We start from the raw sequence: 17180 nt of genomic DNA on the forward strand, positions 1-17180 counted from the left end.
TCTCCAGTGACACATCTGAAACTGTTATTTTGGTTATGCTAAAATATATGTTTACCATTTTTGATCAGTCAGAAAGCGAAATCTAATATACATGGTTGCAACTACAAATTTTGAAGAAAAAAGTTAAAGGTAAAAATAAATAAAATGTTAAAGCAAATTATTTGTTTGTTTTTTTAATTTCGCGCAAAGCTACTCAAGGGCTATCTGCGCTAGCCGTCCGTAATTTAGAAGTGTAAGACTAGAGGGAAGGCAGCTAGTTATCACCACCCACCGCCAACTCTTGGGCTACTCTTTTACCAACGAATAATGAGAATGACTGTCACATTATAACGCTCCCACGGCTGAAAGAGCGAGCATGTTTGGTGCGACAGGGATTCGAACCCGCGACCCTCAAATTACGAGTCGAACACCTTAACCCACCTGGCCAAAAAGCAAATTATAACTTAGAAGAAGTTTCCTTTTGATATAAGTGTGTTGATATACGTCTGTAGTAAAAAACATTATAGGATATTAAACTATAAAATATGGACTATCTGATCAATATTAATTTCAGTCGTTTATTTTCTACTTGAGTGAATTCGTATTGCCTAGTAATAAATTTGTCACCTTAAATGTTAACGATGAATATGCATATACCTGAGAGTGTAAACGCTTAGTTACTGAGTTTCCATCAAAAAATACTTCGGTGATATATTTAGGGCTCAAACCAATTAAATGTAAACTAATGAGTTAGATACTTATGGTACATACATTAAACCTATATCATTTGGTTCAAATTTTTTTGCACTAAGCCACATTAAGAACTACGTGTACATAGAATCTCTAATATTAAGATGATAGACTCTTTTGGTCAAATCCATCCCATACCGAAATGGTACAGAAGATGTAGTGCTGAGCTCTGTATTAATTGCATAAGTTAATGACACAGATGAAATGTCCGCCAGTACATCGCAGGTTAACTACCAGTTAGCAACTGGTACCCATCGTACAGCTGGGTAGACTGGAATAGTTAAAGTGCCTTGTACAACAGTACGAACCGGTCCGAAAATCGTAATCATCATATTACGGATCGAAAACGCGAAGCTACTGAGCCACGCCGCCCTCACCGCCAACTTTTGAGCTATTCTTTAACTTCGTTACTTTAATTTTGTTTAATAATATCGATCTTTTATGCATGTCACGTTAATGTCTATAGCAAAGTATCGGACTTCTGCCCTCAACGATGCTTTTTAATGCATTTAACGGCCTTCCACTTCATCAACTGACCGTATTTTTGTATCAGTTGTAAATTATGTGGACACAAACAGGCGCACCTGATAGGTTACTTATGGACACAAGAGTCTTTGATGTGACTGACCGTAATCTGTATTTTCTGGTTAAGTCCGGATATGACTTGTAGTAAGTAGTGTGCACTTCATAGATAAGTTAAGATTAGTTTGCACTTTGGATAAAGTAAGATAGTATGAGAGGAGGAGATTAATGGCAATGATAACTAGAATACATTCTATAGTTAAATATTTTCTTTTTGTCATCTGTTAGATAGGGAAGACGTCAAATATTCCATCTACTCTGGTGATCCTGACAAATACATCACTATTAACCCATCTACAGGGGCCATCACTACAAGAAGGACAGTTGACCATGAGACACATCCCATTCTTCTGTTGAACGTCCAGGCAACACGCGGTCAACCTCCATCGTACGGCCATACTCAGGTTAATTTCTTTATATATACTTTAGAATGGCCGTCTCTTTTCGTTTTATACATGTGGGTAACAATGTATCTAAAACTTCCATTTTTATGTATCCATCTCTGAATTTTATTTTGAATTCGGTCCATTGATCTGCAATTAAGAGAGTTTATTTTATTATGATAAATAGTATGTATTTTTAACATTGTCAATGTTCTTGTAAATGTACGATAGGTATCTTTTTAACTTGTTTTTTAATAAGGTTCATGAAATTCAGTTTGTATAAAAGTATCTCTTATTTCTACTTTGGTATAATGTATTGGTTTATGTTTACCATTTATCGTAAAATATGTATAGCAGTGGCATAATCTACACAATTACAAATGTATGTTTATTTATGCAATTTCCGCGTCTGGAAAATCATGTTGTTTTAAGTTACGAAAACAAAATTTATTTTATAGGTGAACATTACCATTCTGGATGTGAACGATAATGCTCCTCAATTCAAGAGTATTTCTTTTAAGATCAGTGTTCCAGAAAACACAGAACTGAACACTCCTATATATGTAGCTCAAGCAGATGATTCTGACAGCGAGGACAATGGTATAATTCGTTACCACATCATTCAGAACCTGGATGACATGTTCAGTGTAGACAGCCTAAGTGGTATAGTGTCGTTACAGAAACGTCTGGACTACGAAACTCAGCAACGATACATTCTGTTGCTAAAGGCAGAAGACACTGGAGTATCTCCAAAGAGTTCTACAATGACTCTAACTGTAGACGTGCAAGACGTTAATGATAACGCCCCCGAATTTGAGAAGTCCAACTATCAGGTTAATGTACTAGAGTTACTGACAATCAATTCGCAGTTTCTTCAAGTCAGTGCAACGGATAGAGACACTGGAAATAATGCTAGATTAACATATAAACTGAGTAGTGGAAATGAAAAGAAATTTGGAATATTTCCGAATAACGGATACCTTTATCTCAAAGATACCCTGGACAGAGAGGATACCGATCGTTACATTATCACTGTCCTTGCAGTAGACAACGGTATTCCACCTCTGTCAGCCAATGCAACTGTACTTGTTCGAGTTTTAGATGCCAACGACAACAGCCCAGAGTTTGAGGAAAGAAAGTTTCTATTTACAGTAGAAGAGAACACGGAAAGAGGAAAGCTTGTCGGAACTGTGACTGCCGCTGACAAGGATCTGGGAAACAATGCCTCCCTGCGATACAGTTTATTGTTATCAAACTCCAGTTTCCAAATAAATCCAATAACAGGTTTGTTTGTAATCATTTCATTTCAAAATGTAGCACACTTAATTTTATTATTAGTAGGTCTGCTTGACCAACGTTCAAGATGATTTCTCATTGAAATAATGTTGTTACGGTTTAATGTTAAGTTGTCTGATTTTTCATTTCTTTAGTTGCTATAATAATATTATATCTAACGCGTTTAGGGATCGCATTTCAGTGTAACGTTATTATTCTCTGATTTCTAATAATTTAATGCAAGTGAGGTAATAAGATAGTGTAATATGCTCATTTTTTTGTACACATATATATACAGTTACGACAGACAGTGTTCATACCCCTGCATCCCGAGTAGTTTTTTGCTAATAACTGAAAATGTATCACTATTAGGATAACAAAAGTATAGTATATTATAAATATCATACTAACACATATCTACATAAGTTTGTATGTAAATTAAACAACAAATAAACTGTTTATAAACAAATAACCAAAAATAGGAGGAGCAGAAAGTGTTCGTACAGTTCAGAACGTGTGAAAAAAACTGATACTTCCGTAAAAATTTTGTTTAGTTTGGGGAATAAACTACATTATACCATTTCAGAACTAGACACTGGGTTCATAATTATTGGAATTTAGCCAGCAAAAAATGTAATTCCGGCAATTTAGCGCTGTCTCCGTCATTATCTGCTTGGTCATCATGGCAAACAGGAAACAACTGTCCAGTGATTTAAAAAATTGAATTATTGTAAAATACAAGACTTGTGTGTCTCTTTTCTGTATTGCTACACAACTTAATGTGCCGAAATCTACTGTTCAAAGCATAATTGCCAAGTTTAAGCTTACAGGATCAACTGCTAACCTCCCTCGTTCCGGACACCCCACCAAAATTCCAAGAGGAAGGTTCTCAGAGAAGTTTGTAGGAACCTTCGTTTAATACGTAATGACATACAGAAACTGGTAAGGGAAACTGGGGTTGAAGTAAGCTCTTCTGGGTTCAAAGCATGCCGTCCTCGTAGAACTCCATATTTAAAGCCTGTTCATTTAGAAGCACTATTGAGTTATGCAAGAAAGCATGTAGATAAACCCTTTACCTATTGGAAGAGTATTCTTTGGTCGGACGAGACTAAAATCGAGATTTTCGGCCACAATGATATTCGCAATATTTTCCGTAAGAAGAGGGAACGAAATCTTCCAAAGAACACCGTCCGTACAGTTAAACACGGAGGTGGCTCGATCATGCTATGGTGTTCCTTCAGCTCTTCTGGTGTAGGCAGCCTTCACCGCGTCAACGGAATCATGAGAAAAGAAGAATACGTTGATATATTAGGCACTTATATCAAGAATGATGCTCGGAACTTGCGGCTTGGGCGTCATTGAATCTTCCAGCACGACAATGACCCTAAGCACACATCGAAATATGTGCAATCCTGGTTGCAGAGGTCACAACTGACCATTAAAGTAGACGCACGAACACTTTCTGCCCCTCCTATGTTTGGTTATTTGTTTATAAACAGTTTATTTTTTGTTCAATTTACATAAAAATTTACGTAGAGGTGTGTTCGTATAATATTTATAATATACTATACTTTTGCTATCCTAATCATACTACTTTTTAAGTTGTGAGGAAAAAGCTACTCACGACGCATGTGTACGAACACTTTCTGTCGTAACTGTATATATTATAATAAGTAAGAATTAACTTATCTCTAAATTTAAAGATGAGTAAAATCGAGTTAAGCACTCACCTTGAATTACGTTTGGTCTCATTGTTTCACAAACAAAGACAGCGTGTTTATTCAGGACATAAGCCCCTAATTCATGTCACATCTATCTGTTGAACTTGATAAACAATACATTTTAAGATTAACCACAGCAATCGGTCTTTATAACACTACATCTGAAGTAGGAAGCGTATTTGGTGGCATAGTAGCACGATTCTAATATGAGACTGGAATAGACGGTCCCATTTGTCAAACACGGTATTAATAATTTATTGAGTAAATTTGTCGAGAGATAAATATAAAAGACGCCAAAGTGTTTAAGCTAGCAAGAAGCTATTCACTGTTTCAGTGGTTATAAACAGCCGACGTTGCACACTTTAACAAAAACTTTCGTGTAGTACGAAATTGGTGGTCCAGCATGACCAGATGGTTAAGGCACTCGACTCGCAATCCGCGGATTCGAATCCCCGTCGCACCAAACATGCTCGCCCTTTCAGCCGTGGGAGCGTTGTAAAGTTGCGGTAAATCCCACTATTCGTTGGTAAAAGAGTAGCCCAAAAATTGGCGTTGGATGGTGATAACTAGCTGCCTTTCCTCTAGTCTTACACTGCTAAATTAGGGACAGTTAGCGCAGCTGGCCCTCGTGTAGCTTTGCGCGAAATTCATAAACAAACAAACGAAATTGGAGGAATTATCATGTTTTTTTACTCATGCATACGAACAATTTTCAAGAGTTCAAAATGATTATGTGCCATTTAGCAAGCTTAATATGTAAGGTTAATATTATTGACTTATTAATATTAATAAAGATGTTCACATATCTGTAGCTTATCTATATATTTTTTTAATAAATTCAAAAAATAACTTGAAAATCCTTTTATTTTCATTTCAGATCGTTTGTTACTACTAAAATTCAATTTAGCTTACTATTTAATCATTTATTCTGTTATATATTACATTATTCTGTTTAAATAACAATTCTTGATTCGTCTTTATTCTGCATCAAAATCAGCATTATTTTGTTTTGTCCCGTAGCGTTTTTGCCTTGGCCTGTTAAAAAATTAATTATAATTTATTCTTGTAAAGTTATAAGTTGGCAAGGGTAATTTTACGTAGCCGCTATTCTTTAAATGTTTTTTTTCTATCATAATGATTATAGATCAAATAAGTTGGATGCATATAGTTACTGTGATATGAGAAATTAACTCTGTATGTTTTGAACACAAGTAAAAGTTCTAGTCAACTAACTTTTGACTATGTTGTAGATTCTGTATTTTAAAATATGTAAATGCAAAACCAATAGCTTAAATTACAACAGCTATGTAACATGCGATATGTCAGAACCAAAAATATGTAATACAAATCTAGTTCTTTTCAGGAATTAAACTTTTTTATTGTTCTCCGTTTGTACACATTTTTACCACAAAAACTAAATACATTGTCAGTGCGTGAACGTGATATCACATTCGACTTGCAGTTTAGGTTACGTTCGACTGTTATCTAGTTTTAATTTACTTTTTAATAACGTAATGCATTCGAGAAAAAGTGTTTATTTTATTTTGACATCAAACTTATGGTTACATTTTTTAACAAAGTTAAATGAGCATTAAGCTTTTGTATTTTAGGAGAAATTTTCACGAAATCGACACTGGACAGAGAGAATGTATCCAGTTATGAACTTACGACAGAGGTGCGTGATCAAGGATCACCATCTCGGTCTAGCCGGGCTATGGTGGTAATTCGGGTTCTGGATGAAAATGACAACCATCCAGTTTTTGTAATGCCCACGGATAAAATAATTTCTGTGCGCGAAGAACAACCAGTCGGAACCGAAGTCGTACAAGTTGAAGCCATTGATGCTGACGAAGGAGAAAATGCCTCTATCACATATGCAGTTATTCCAGGTTAGAAGTTCAAGTTTAAATAGAACATGTAAACTCTGATTACTGAATATCCATTATTCGTATCACACTTTATTTTATTCATTGAAGTGGCCTCATCGGTACTGGTTTATCTCTTAGAAACTTAACCTTGCAAATCAAAAATAAGTATAGAATAAATATAACCTTCATTTTTGTGGCATAAAACATCACGTGAAAAAACTTCTCTTTTATTATATACTCTCCAACCAATAAAAGTTCGGAATGATTGTTAAAAAAATTTAAAAGACAACAGATTGAAACTAGACACAGAACTTACGATAACACGTGTAAAATTACAAATGAACAGTAAATACTTAAATTACTTCACAAATTAATTTTAACTCATAAGTATATATGAACTAAGTGTGATAATACAGTCCGTATAAAGCCACCGGCTTTTTTTGCTTTAATATTACCTAAACGACTGCTCGACCATTTCATGCGTTGCATTTTTCTGCTTCCTATTTAGCCGTTGTTATATGAAACACTAGATGTTTATATATCATTGTTGAAACAAAGTGGGAATCTTCATCACATGTTTTAATTAGTGCTGTTTCTAATTTTGTATCAGACAGTGGAGATCACGATGGTTCAAAGAAGTTCACTATCAACCAGAAACGGGGTGTCATCACGACAAAAGCTGTGTTGAATTATGAAGAACAAAACGAATACACACTAACAGTAGTGGCTCGAGACAATGGCTTTGCTAGTAAAGAGGCTCAACTGCAACTTAAAATACATGTGTTGGATTTCAACAACAATCAACCGACTTTTCCTACCTCCGCTTTAACTTTCCGTATTTCTGAAGGTACGCCCGTTGGCGAAGAAGTAGGAATGGTACAGGCAGTGGACCAAGACGGTGGTGAAAATGGTCGTGTTACCTATTCTATTATTAGTGGAAACTTGTATGGCATATTTGATATAAGCAGAACAATGGGATCCTTGTTTACTGTCGATGAAGTGGATTACGAAATGGCATCTGAGTACACGTTACAAGTGAAAGCGGTGGATAGCAGCACAGCCAATCCTCGCAGCAGTGTAATTAGTGTAAAAGTGCATATTGAAGATATAAATGATTGTGCACCGACTTTTAAAACCGATCCAATTTTATTCTCCATTCCTGAAAACACCAGAGAAGACACAATAATTTGGAATTTTAGTGCATCAGATGAAGACAATGGAGACAACGGTCTCATAAGTTATGCCATCACTCATCAGTCGCCTTCAAGTGTCTTTAAAGTTGACACCAACACTGGATCTCTTACTGTCACCAAAAAACTTGATCACGAGTCGTTCCCCGAGTTCATCATAATCATAACAGCAACTGACCAAGCCAAAGACAAAAAAGAGCGTCTTTCAGCTAGTACTACTTGTAAAATTTTTGTTGAAGATGAAAACGATAATGGGCCTGTTTTCCAATCACGTAGTCGCATTGATATCCTTGAAAATGAACCAGTAGGTTTTCCTCTCTTACACGTTGTCGCTACGGATGCTGATTCTGGAGACAATGGTCGGGTAACTTATATCATTACCAGCGGCAATGAAAACGGAAACTTTGTCTTAGACTATGATACGGGTAGGTTTAACGCTTCAAGAAGTTTTAAACATATGAGATGAAGGTAGATTATTCTAGTTTTTTCTAATGTTTTAACAGAAAAAGAAAAGAAGGCTTCACTGACTACTGACTTTAGGAGTTTTTGGTCAAGCCTTTCTTGTTTGTTTGTTTTCATAAATTTGCTGATAATCCCTGATAGTAAAGAATAATAATGTGGAGCAAATTAGTTACAGTGTATTACTCAACCTTTTAAACTCTTTTGTTGTGTTTTGTAAACAATCTGCATATTCTGATTATATCATAGGTGTAGTGTTGCCGGCAACTGAAATCAGAGCTAGTCACAAACTAAAACTATGTATACAAAATAATTACACAATTGAAAATCAGATGTATTTCATAACAAAGCTTTCAGAGTATCAGAAACACACTGGTTGTTTGTGATCCCCCACGTATGTTAGTAGAGCTTTATCACTATCCTGGAAATTGGTATTCATTGAGCTTCGTGAGATCGTTCCAATTGAAGAGCAGGTATTAGAGCGTTATAATATTTATTGTCATACATCACCTGGTTATTAATACACACGAGTATAGTATTAAAACACGTAATCAAATATATTTTACAATTATACAGTGTGTTTAAAATGCGCCAATTTTGAAAAAAAAATTATAATTTGTATAATTTTGTTTGTTTTTTAATTTCGCACAAAGCTACTCGAGGGCTATCTGTGCTAGCCGTCCCTAATTTAGCAGTGTAAGACAAGAGGGAAGGCAGCTAGTCATCACCACCCACCGCCAACTCTTGGGCTACTCTTTTACCAACGAATAGTGGAATTGACCGTCACATTATAACGCCCCCACGGCTGAAAGGGCGAGCATGTTTGACGCGACGGAGATGCGAACCAGCGACCCTCAGATTACGAATCGCACGCCTTAACACGCTTGGCCATGCCGGGCCGTATTTGCATAATATATGACGAATGTTTTGTAGTTGGATAGTGGACCTGTTAGCAGTACAGAAGACGTGGAAAACGTAAAAATTGCAATTGTTAATACTGTTTGCAGACTACTGTTGCTAAAAACTGATATTGGAGGGGAAAAAGTATTGTATATTAACTAGTTGTTTTGGGTTTTCTTGTTGATCGATCCAAAGGAAATTGAGTTGCACATTTTCTCTCGGCAATATATATGTATTCCATTTATTACTAATGTAAGTACTCTCAAATTGGTCCTGTATAAATCTTATTTCTTTAAAATGGTCTCACAAAAATGGAAATTGGGTTTGAATATAGTATTTTTATCTTGGTGTAGATGTCACATGTTGACATATTTTGGCTCCATCAGAATGAAAATTAACATTACACTACTGGATTAGATACAACTAAAAATCAGTCCATAAAGATATAAAATATTCGTGTTCGAGTAAATAAGATGGCTAACGAAATAGCATTTTAACATTTTTGACATTACCTTCATTTACGGACAAAGCTGAAAATATTAACTGCTTTGTACTAATATGACAAGCATGGCAACATATACAATATTAAAACTTAACTGACATGTTTCCAGAAATTATACGTTATACCGTGTATATTTATTATTATTATATCTGTTGTGTTTATATCTTGATACATATGTTTAAATGCCTTTCGAACATCTATGTTTTTATCGTTTGACAGGTTTATTTTCATCTACTATATAATATCTATATAATTATATACAGCTACATATATCTATCATCCTATTTAATTGCCAAAGTGTCGAAATGCTTCCTGAAGTGATTTTATCATCAGCAGCTCCTGGCTTGCATTCTACCACGAAATGTAATAGTTTTATCAAAAATATAGTGTAACCAGAAATTCTAAATCATTCTTCTCTTTGTAAAGTCTTATTATTATTATTTTGAAATTTTGGTGAAAGAAAATAAAAGAAAATAGATATATTGTAATCCTTATATAGCTTGTGCAAATAACTTGTTAATTTATCTTCAAGAATTATTCCCTTAAATGAGAAAAGAACTTGTGACGGTCAAGCCGGCGTAGTTTATTTTCTTTCTTTTTACCCGGATTGTGTGTTTGAAATGGTTTGAGTAGAAAGTAAGATACCGCGTTCATAAAATAGTACGTGAGAAGAGACAAGGTCATTGATCTTAACAGTGAACCGGTAGATTTGTGCTTAATCTAAACAATCCTCTATAGTTGTATTGCCGAACCGGCATACTTGTAGCTGAAAGACAATGAATTCAACATGCAAGTTGTGTAGATTATTTTAACTGAAACTAACGATGATGCTTGGATATTTTCTCATTCATTACTTATTCTTCAAGAACAATATTAGATAAATTGTGGGATTCACGATAGAAAACATTTTTTAATAATTTTATCCTACACTATTTTTTACACAGTAATTTGCGACTAGATAGCACATATGTATGAAAGCAGATTTATTTTGCCTTTCTTTGCACATGACTTCCCATTGTTAATATTGTTATTAATATTTAGCTTATTTTTCTTGTACATTTGGTTAATTAGTTTATTTTCATTTAATTGTTCCTATCAATGAAAGTTAGGTATTGTCTGTTTATAAGCAAACACAAAGCTACACAAAGGCTTTGATTGTGTTGTAAGTCCGTAGACATACCGCTGTGCCATTGGGAGACTTGGTTTTTGAATTTTGCGCAAAGCTACACGAGGACTATCTGCGCTAGCCGTCCCTAATTTTGCAGTGTAAGACTAGAGGGAAGGCAGCTAGTTATCACCACCCACCGTCAACTCTTGGGCTACTCCTTTACCAACAAATAGTGGGATTGACCGTACATTATAACGCCTCCACGGCTGAAAGAGCGAGCATGTTTGGTGTGAAGGGGATACGAACCCATGACCTTCGGATTACGAGTCGAACGCCATAACCCACCTGGCCTTTATCACTGGGGGGCCTAAAAGTCAGATAAATAACCGTTTTTATTGTTTTTGTTTATTATAAGCTTGTAAAATTATTTCTTTGGATATATGTATTACACCGAATAACAAGGACTACTAAATCTTACGGTCATCCAGTGCGTCAGCGGTAAATCTTTGGACTTACATCATAAAAATTCAGGGTCTATAGTGGACGGAGTACAGTTGGCACCTTGTACAGCTTTGCTCTAAAATATCTTGGGGGGGGGGAAGAAGAGAATTATGATAATGACAGGAAATTATCTTGTAGGACTTAGTTTTGAATAAAATGTTGTGGAATAAAACTGCTGCTTCAGATATATAGATACATGTATTCAATTCCTCGATGTATCAGCAGTAAATTTATGGACTATCGCTAAAATCCAAAGCTGGTTTTCCCTTGGTAGACAAAACGTATATAACCTATTGCGTAGCTTTGCGAAAACAACAGTATATTTATTTATATTTTAAAATTTCATAAGATGCATTTTTTTAAAGAATGCATTGATTCGTTTTGATTAATATTTTGATTTAGTATGAGAACATTGTTTTGTTATATGCAAGTAAATTAGAATTTATTTTATATTTTTAAATTAGTATTAGTTCCTTCACATAAAATTTATTCCCCGCTGTTACAGCGATAAGTCTACGGATTTACAACGCTAAAATCTGGGGTTCGATTCCCCTCGTTAGATACAACAAATAGCCCTATGTGGCTTTGCTATAATAAAACACACGCACATATAAAATTTAACTCATGGCTGGATATGCAACTGAATTATTATTTGAGATATATTTCTACCATTTAAACATTAATGAAATAAACATTATAGAAACAGATTTTAAAACCTGAAAGCCGCTTATAAAAGCATCAGTTTAAATTTTAAACTCTTGAGCGAAGAAGAGACGGCCTTTTAGTTCCCCGCTGTGAGGACTTTGACTCTTTGAATCAAATAGTAGGATATCTTATACATTTATAACACACCCACTGCTGAATGTGCGGGGCATGTTCAACGATTTCACGTTTCGATCCCTTGACATTTCACATCATAGCCCACTACATAAAATAATAGGCCACGTCTAAGCTATATTTCACAAGTCAAAGATCATATTAAACTTATCTCAAATAAAGCAAATTACGTTCGGAAATAAACCGTTTGTTTCGCTTATTAACTTACATTTTGCTCATCAATAATAACATGTGATTAAAAAATGAAACAAAAAAAGCAGCTTTAAATGTTTTTTCTTCCACTGTAAAAAGTGTATTTACCTACAACAATGATAAGTTGTAAAATTATTCAATGTGGGACTACCCTTGGTTCTTTTGTTGTTTTCTTTATAAAATGCTATTTCATTTAAAATATCATAGCAATAACATTAATTATTGACATGGTTTCAATGGTAAATATAAAGCTTTGTCAGCGTTAAAAGGTCTTACCTTTTTACTTTTTTGAAAACTTGCTAAATTAAGTAATACATTCGTTCATATAAAGGAAACACACGCTGTCACGACCAGAAAATCACTAGGAACCGAGTGTACTAAGCTGTATAGTATGTACTAACAATATATTTTTTTACAGTTATCACCGCTGAAACATGCTTACTGACAAAGAAAAATGATGTGTGGCTATACTCTCATAGAATGCAAAGTTTAACCATGCTTGACCTTTCAAACTAATTAAACCCGAATTGCTGGATTCATCTGTCGAGCCACGTATGATAAAACATGTTTAAACATTTAGTTAATGCAATTTTGCGTAATTATGTGAGCCACATTGTTTCCCAAGTGTACTAATTTAGTGTAATTTACTATCACAAGTTTCGTATTAATCAAACTTCAAGTATTAAAGCATTAAAGTACTTAAAGCTATTAATCTTTTAATGTCAGATAGAGTCCACAGCAGATTTTATTTACTTACAGTATGATCGTCAGATAATCTCATTTGCACAATAGGAAAAGATGTAATGTAATAGATAAGTTATTATGTTATTATAAGTAAACAATATTTTTGTTTTTAATAACAGTATTTCTGGAAGAGAAAACATACTTTTACATCATTTGTTTTTAACGGTAAAGATTTAATTTCAAATTACTTGTTAATGAAAAAAAAAAAGGTTTTATTTTAGAATCTTCGCGTAAAGCTAATCAAGGGCTGTCAACTCTTACTGTCCATAATTTTGTAGTGATGAACTAAAGGAAAGAAGCTAGTCAGCACTGCCAGTTCTGGGTCACTCTTTTATTACTGAGTAGTGGGACTGGCCATAACATTATAACGCCCCAAGGCTATAAGGGCAAGCATATTCAGGGACATATTTCAATCCTATTTCTCGCAGATTGCCATTCGAGCGCTCTAACCAACAAGCAGTACTTGACTAATGAAATAAAAATAAAATAGAAGAGAGAGTTAAACATGTATTCGTGAACTGTTACAGACAAACACTAATGATGATAAAGTATTATTTAAAGTATAAACACTTTTCTAAATCTCGGGCTTTCCAGTGGCAGAAAGGTACGTCTAGCATACTTAGAAAGCTAGAAACCGCATTTCTGTACTCATGGGACATGGCATAGATAGCCTTTTGTGTGACTTTATAATTAACTATAAACAACGACAAAAAACCTCAAAACTTAAAAAAAAAAAAGAATTTACATAAATTGTACCTCTCATTTAGTTGTTACTGTTTATTAAAGTAACACAGTAATTCAGTTGTTATGTTCATGTACATACTTGACAATGCTTTTTTAACCTATTGTGAAACATTTTGAAACGTGGCGATAATTCTTTCATCTTCTTCCCCCCTTCCCCGAGCGTTTTCCTTTTGATTAATTTTAAAGCGCAATGCACTTTGGCGTTGATGGAGCAGTTAGAGAGCGGTGGAATACAACAATTGGATTATTATAGTTAGCACTGTTATACCTGTATCGCTATTCACATTAGAGATTACCGAATTCCAGTAAGGGAAAAGGGCTTACCTTTCATCCTATTCCAGGACCTGGTCAGATGCTCATGGATCTTATAGGGAATAAAATATAAAAATCAGTACATTTGGAGAACATTTGCTCTGATTACTTTCTGTGTTGATCATTCAAATAACACAAATCACATATTACACGTATGTCTACCAGTGGGTCAACGGAAAGTTTACGGAACACCCGGATTTGATTCCTAGTGATGGAGATATATAGCACAGACAGCCTGTAGTATAGCTTTGTACTAAAATTAACCAAAAGTACATATACACGTATAGTGCCCTCCAGTGGCACAGCAACGGACTTATAACCCTAGAAATCAGCTTTCGATACACGTGGTGGGCAAAGCACAGATAGCCCATTGTGTAGCTTTGTGCTTATCTTCAAATTAAACAAACAGAATAAAAGTTTGAGCTCATGTAAAATCTTTTTAAGTAAAAAGTTTCTGTAAGATGGATGTTTGAATTAATAAGAACCGTATAACATATTTAATTTTAAAAGTACTTTAATAACTAACGTACATTTACCTTTGATTTATTTCTTGCCAATGATCAACGTTCAGTTGTAACTGAACATAGAATTCTAAAAGCCGCACCGACTAAAGGTATCAGCAGAAATTCGAAAGTTTCTGAGAACTTACCGATGTTACTGTAGTAGTTAAGGAACGATGAAGGGGCACAAAATAATTTTGTAATTTGATCAAAGTTATACTTATTGTTAATTGTATTCCAAATAGCGTCAAACAATATATTTGTTGAAAAATATAATAGTTGTAAAATAGCCTGATACTGATAGTAATATTTAATGTGTTTGTGTATTTCGTATAGCAAACCCACATCGGACTATCAGCTGTGTCTACCGAGGGAAATCGAAACCTTGATTTTAGAGTTGTAAATATGAAGACTTACCGCTATACCGGCGGGAGACTGTAATATTTAGAATGGCATTATAAATGTTTTGTTAGTGTTCGAACTGACCCTGAAAACAAAACAAAACAATAACATACCTCTAGGTTTCTACATTTTATAACTACGACTCCTAACATTCACATGTTTATATTTTCATAGTGTAGTTTCGATATTATTTATTGAAAATAATAGTTAATTGAAATTTCATTGGTTTGCCCTAACATATATTTATTATTTTCAGAGAAGTATCATAGGTTATGTTTCAACTACGATGTGAATACGTTTTAATACCTGAGGCCAAAACTTTTAACTTGAGCCTTGGAATTTTGAAACCAGGATAAGTAGTAGCAGTTCTCATTCTGCTTTCTGCAGTAACTCATTAACAGTATAAAAGAAATGTAGCATAATGTAGTGTCTAATTTTAGGACAATAAATTATTTTCTAGGAGACACTTTTAATGTATGATAAACATATTTTTTTCAGGATTATTGTCAATAGCCAAGTCTTTGGATAGGGAACAGCACTATTTCTATGAACTGAACATCACAGCTAATGACCATGGCAAGCCTGTAAAATCAATGTCTCAGATTCTAAATATTTGTGTAGAAGATGTCAATGACAATCCTCCACAGTTCTACCAACATGTATATGAGGCTGTTGTTTCAGAAGAATCACCAGTTGGGACAGTGGTGATTCAGGTTGAAGCATCAGACAAAGACTTGGGTATGGGTAAATTTTTTATGACATTAAAATGTGTAAACTTTTACAATATTAAGTCTGCTCAGACTTATTCTTTACAACACATAGAAACACACATTGGATAGTTTTTATTAGTTTTTTTTTGTTGCTCTGAGTGTTTAACCAATTATAAGTTACTGTTATTTGTTTATTATCTCAGATGTTGATTGAATTTACAGGTACTAAATATTTAAGCATTTTTAAACAGTTGTAGCACTTAAGAATTTTTTTTCAAGTTTTGGTTTTAGAGACAACAACTGATATTAAACAAAACAAAAGTACACTAAATTCACAAAAATAACTTGGTATCTTATCACTTTTATTTTAATCTATATAATGTTGAAATAGACAACAAATGTTGTTGTAGTTTGTCTGAGAGGGTTGTTTTTTTTCACTGTAAGCTAAAGTATCATTTTAAGTAGGAGAGTTAAATGGTTAGAAAATTAACTTAGGACTTACTGGAGAAACTGCATTTTTTAATCAAGTATTTAGTGCTATCTCAGCTATTAAGAGCTCAAACAGATTTCTCACAGCTATAATTCAAAATTAATCAAAGTTTAGAAAAAATTATCTAAAACTCAGATAGCATATTTAAAAAATATTCAATATATATATATGTTTTCTTTTGTGAGTTGTACTGACCTTTCTAATAGTGATTTTTATTATTACATAGGAATTAATGGAAACCTGACATACATCATTCCAAAAGGTTTAGCCAGTGACAAGTTTACTATTAATGAACAGTCTGGACAAATTCTTACTGCTGCTTCACTGGATCGAGAAGAAAAAGCCACTTATTTACTTACAGTCTATGTGAAAGATGGGGGTTTTCCTGTTTATTTTGATTCAACAACAGTTGAAATTGAGGTTCTTGATGCAAACGATCATGCTCCTAATTTTGGGGATTCTTGTTATTCTTTACAAATTCCAGAAAATAGTGATCTCAGTGTTATTCATACAGTTGTAGCCACAGATTTGGACACGGGGAAGAATTCTGAAGTTACCTATAGCATAAAAGGTATCATAATGTTCAAAATTACTTTACTTAAAAAAGTATTTATAATTCAAAAGGTGTGGACTTTTGATTTATGATTATGATGAATCTGTGTCATATAACTGCTTTATTGTAGGAGCTTGAGCAAATAATTTTACTTCAAGTTAAAAGTTAAATTGACATCTTGTAACAGAGAAATATAGAATAAAGAAATTATTACAACAAACAAAATGCCTCTAATTGATAGTAATTGATATATTTCTTTTGCCCAGTCATCAGGAATTGTTAAAACGTATTTATTCTACAGAAAACAATAGCTAAACTACTGCATTATTTGGGACATAACTGAACTCTTGTTTTCTAGTAATTTTAATTCTTATAACTTTTTGTGGGAAATTTTTAATTTTTGATTATATTTTAATATTTTCATCAGTGTTTATAGTAATAAATAATATATTCTTAAAGTAAATCATTCAAAATATTA

The 17180-nt window shown here is 33.8% G+C and overlaps 1 protein-coding gene across 2 annotated transcripts in view; it reads left to right on the top strand.

Annotated features, from left to right (window-relative positions):
• The window catches only part of LOC143253215 (protein dachsous-like), a 123444-nt gene that overhangs the window by 86833 nt on the left and 19431 nt on the right, over positions 1-17180 (top strand). For both annotated transcript variants that reach the window (XM_076506680.1, XM_076506681.1), the window contains 6 exons: positions 1540-1715; positions 2153-2978; positions 6301-6579; positions 7169-8173; positions 15448-15687; positions 16376-16720. In XM_076506680.1, the coding sequence (XP_076362795.1) occupies positions 1540-1715; positions 2153-2978; positions 6301-6579; positions 7169-8173; positions 15448-15687; positions 16376-16720 (2871 nt within the window). The remainder of the gene's footprint in view (positions 1-1539; positions 1716-2152; positions 2979-6300; positions 6580-7168; positions 8174-15447; positions 15688-16375; positions 16721-17180) is intronic.

This window comes from Tachypleus tridentatus, chromosome 6 (genome assembly GCF_004210375.1).
Source record: "Tachypleus tridentatus isolate NWPU-2018 chromosome 6, ASM421037v1, whole genome shotgun sequence".
In the NCBI taxonomy this organism is placed as follows: domain Eukaryota; kingdom Metazoa; phylum Arthropoda; class Merostomata; order Xiphosura; family Limulidae; genus Tachypleus; species Tachypleus tridentatus.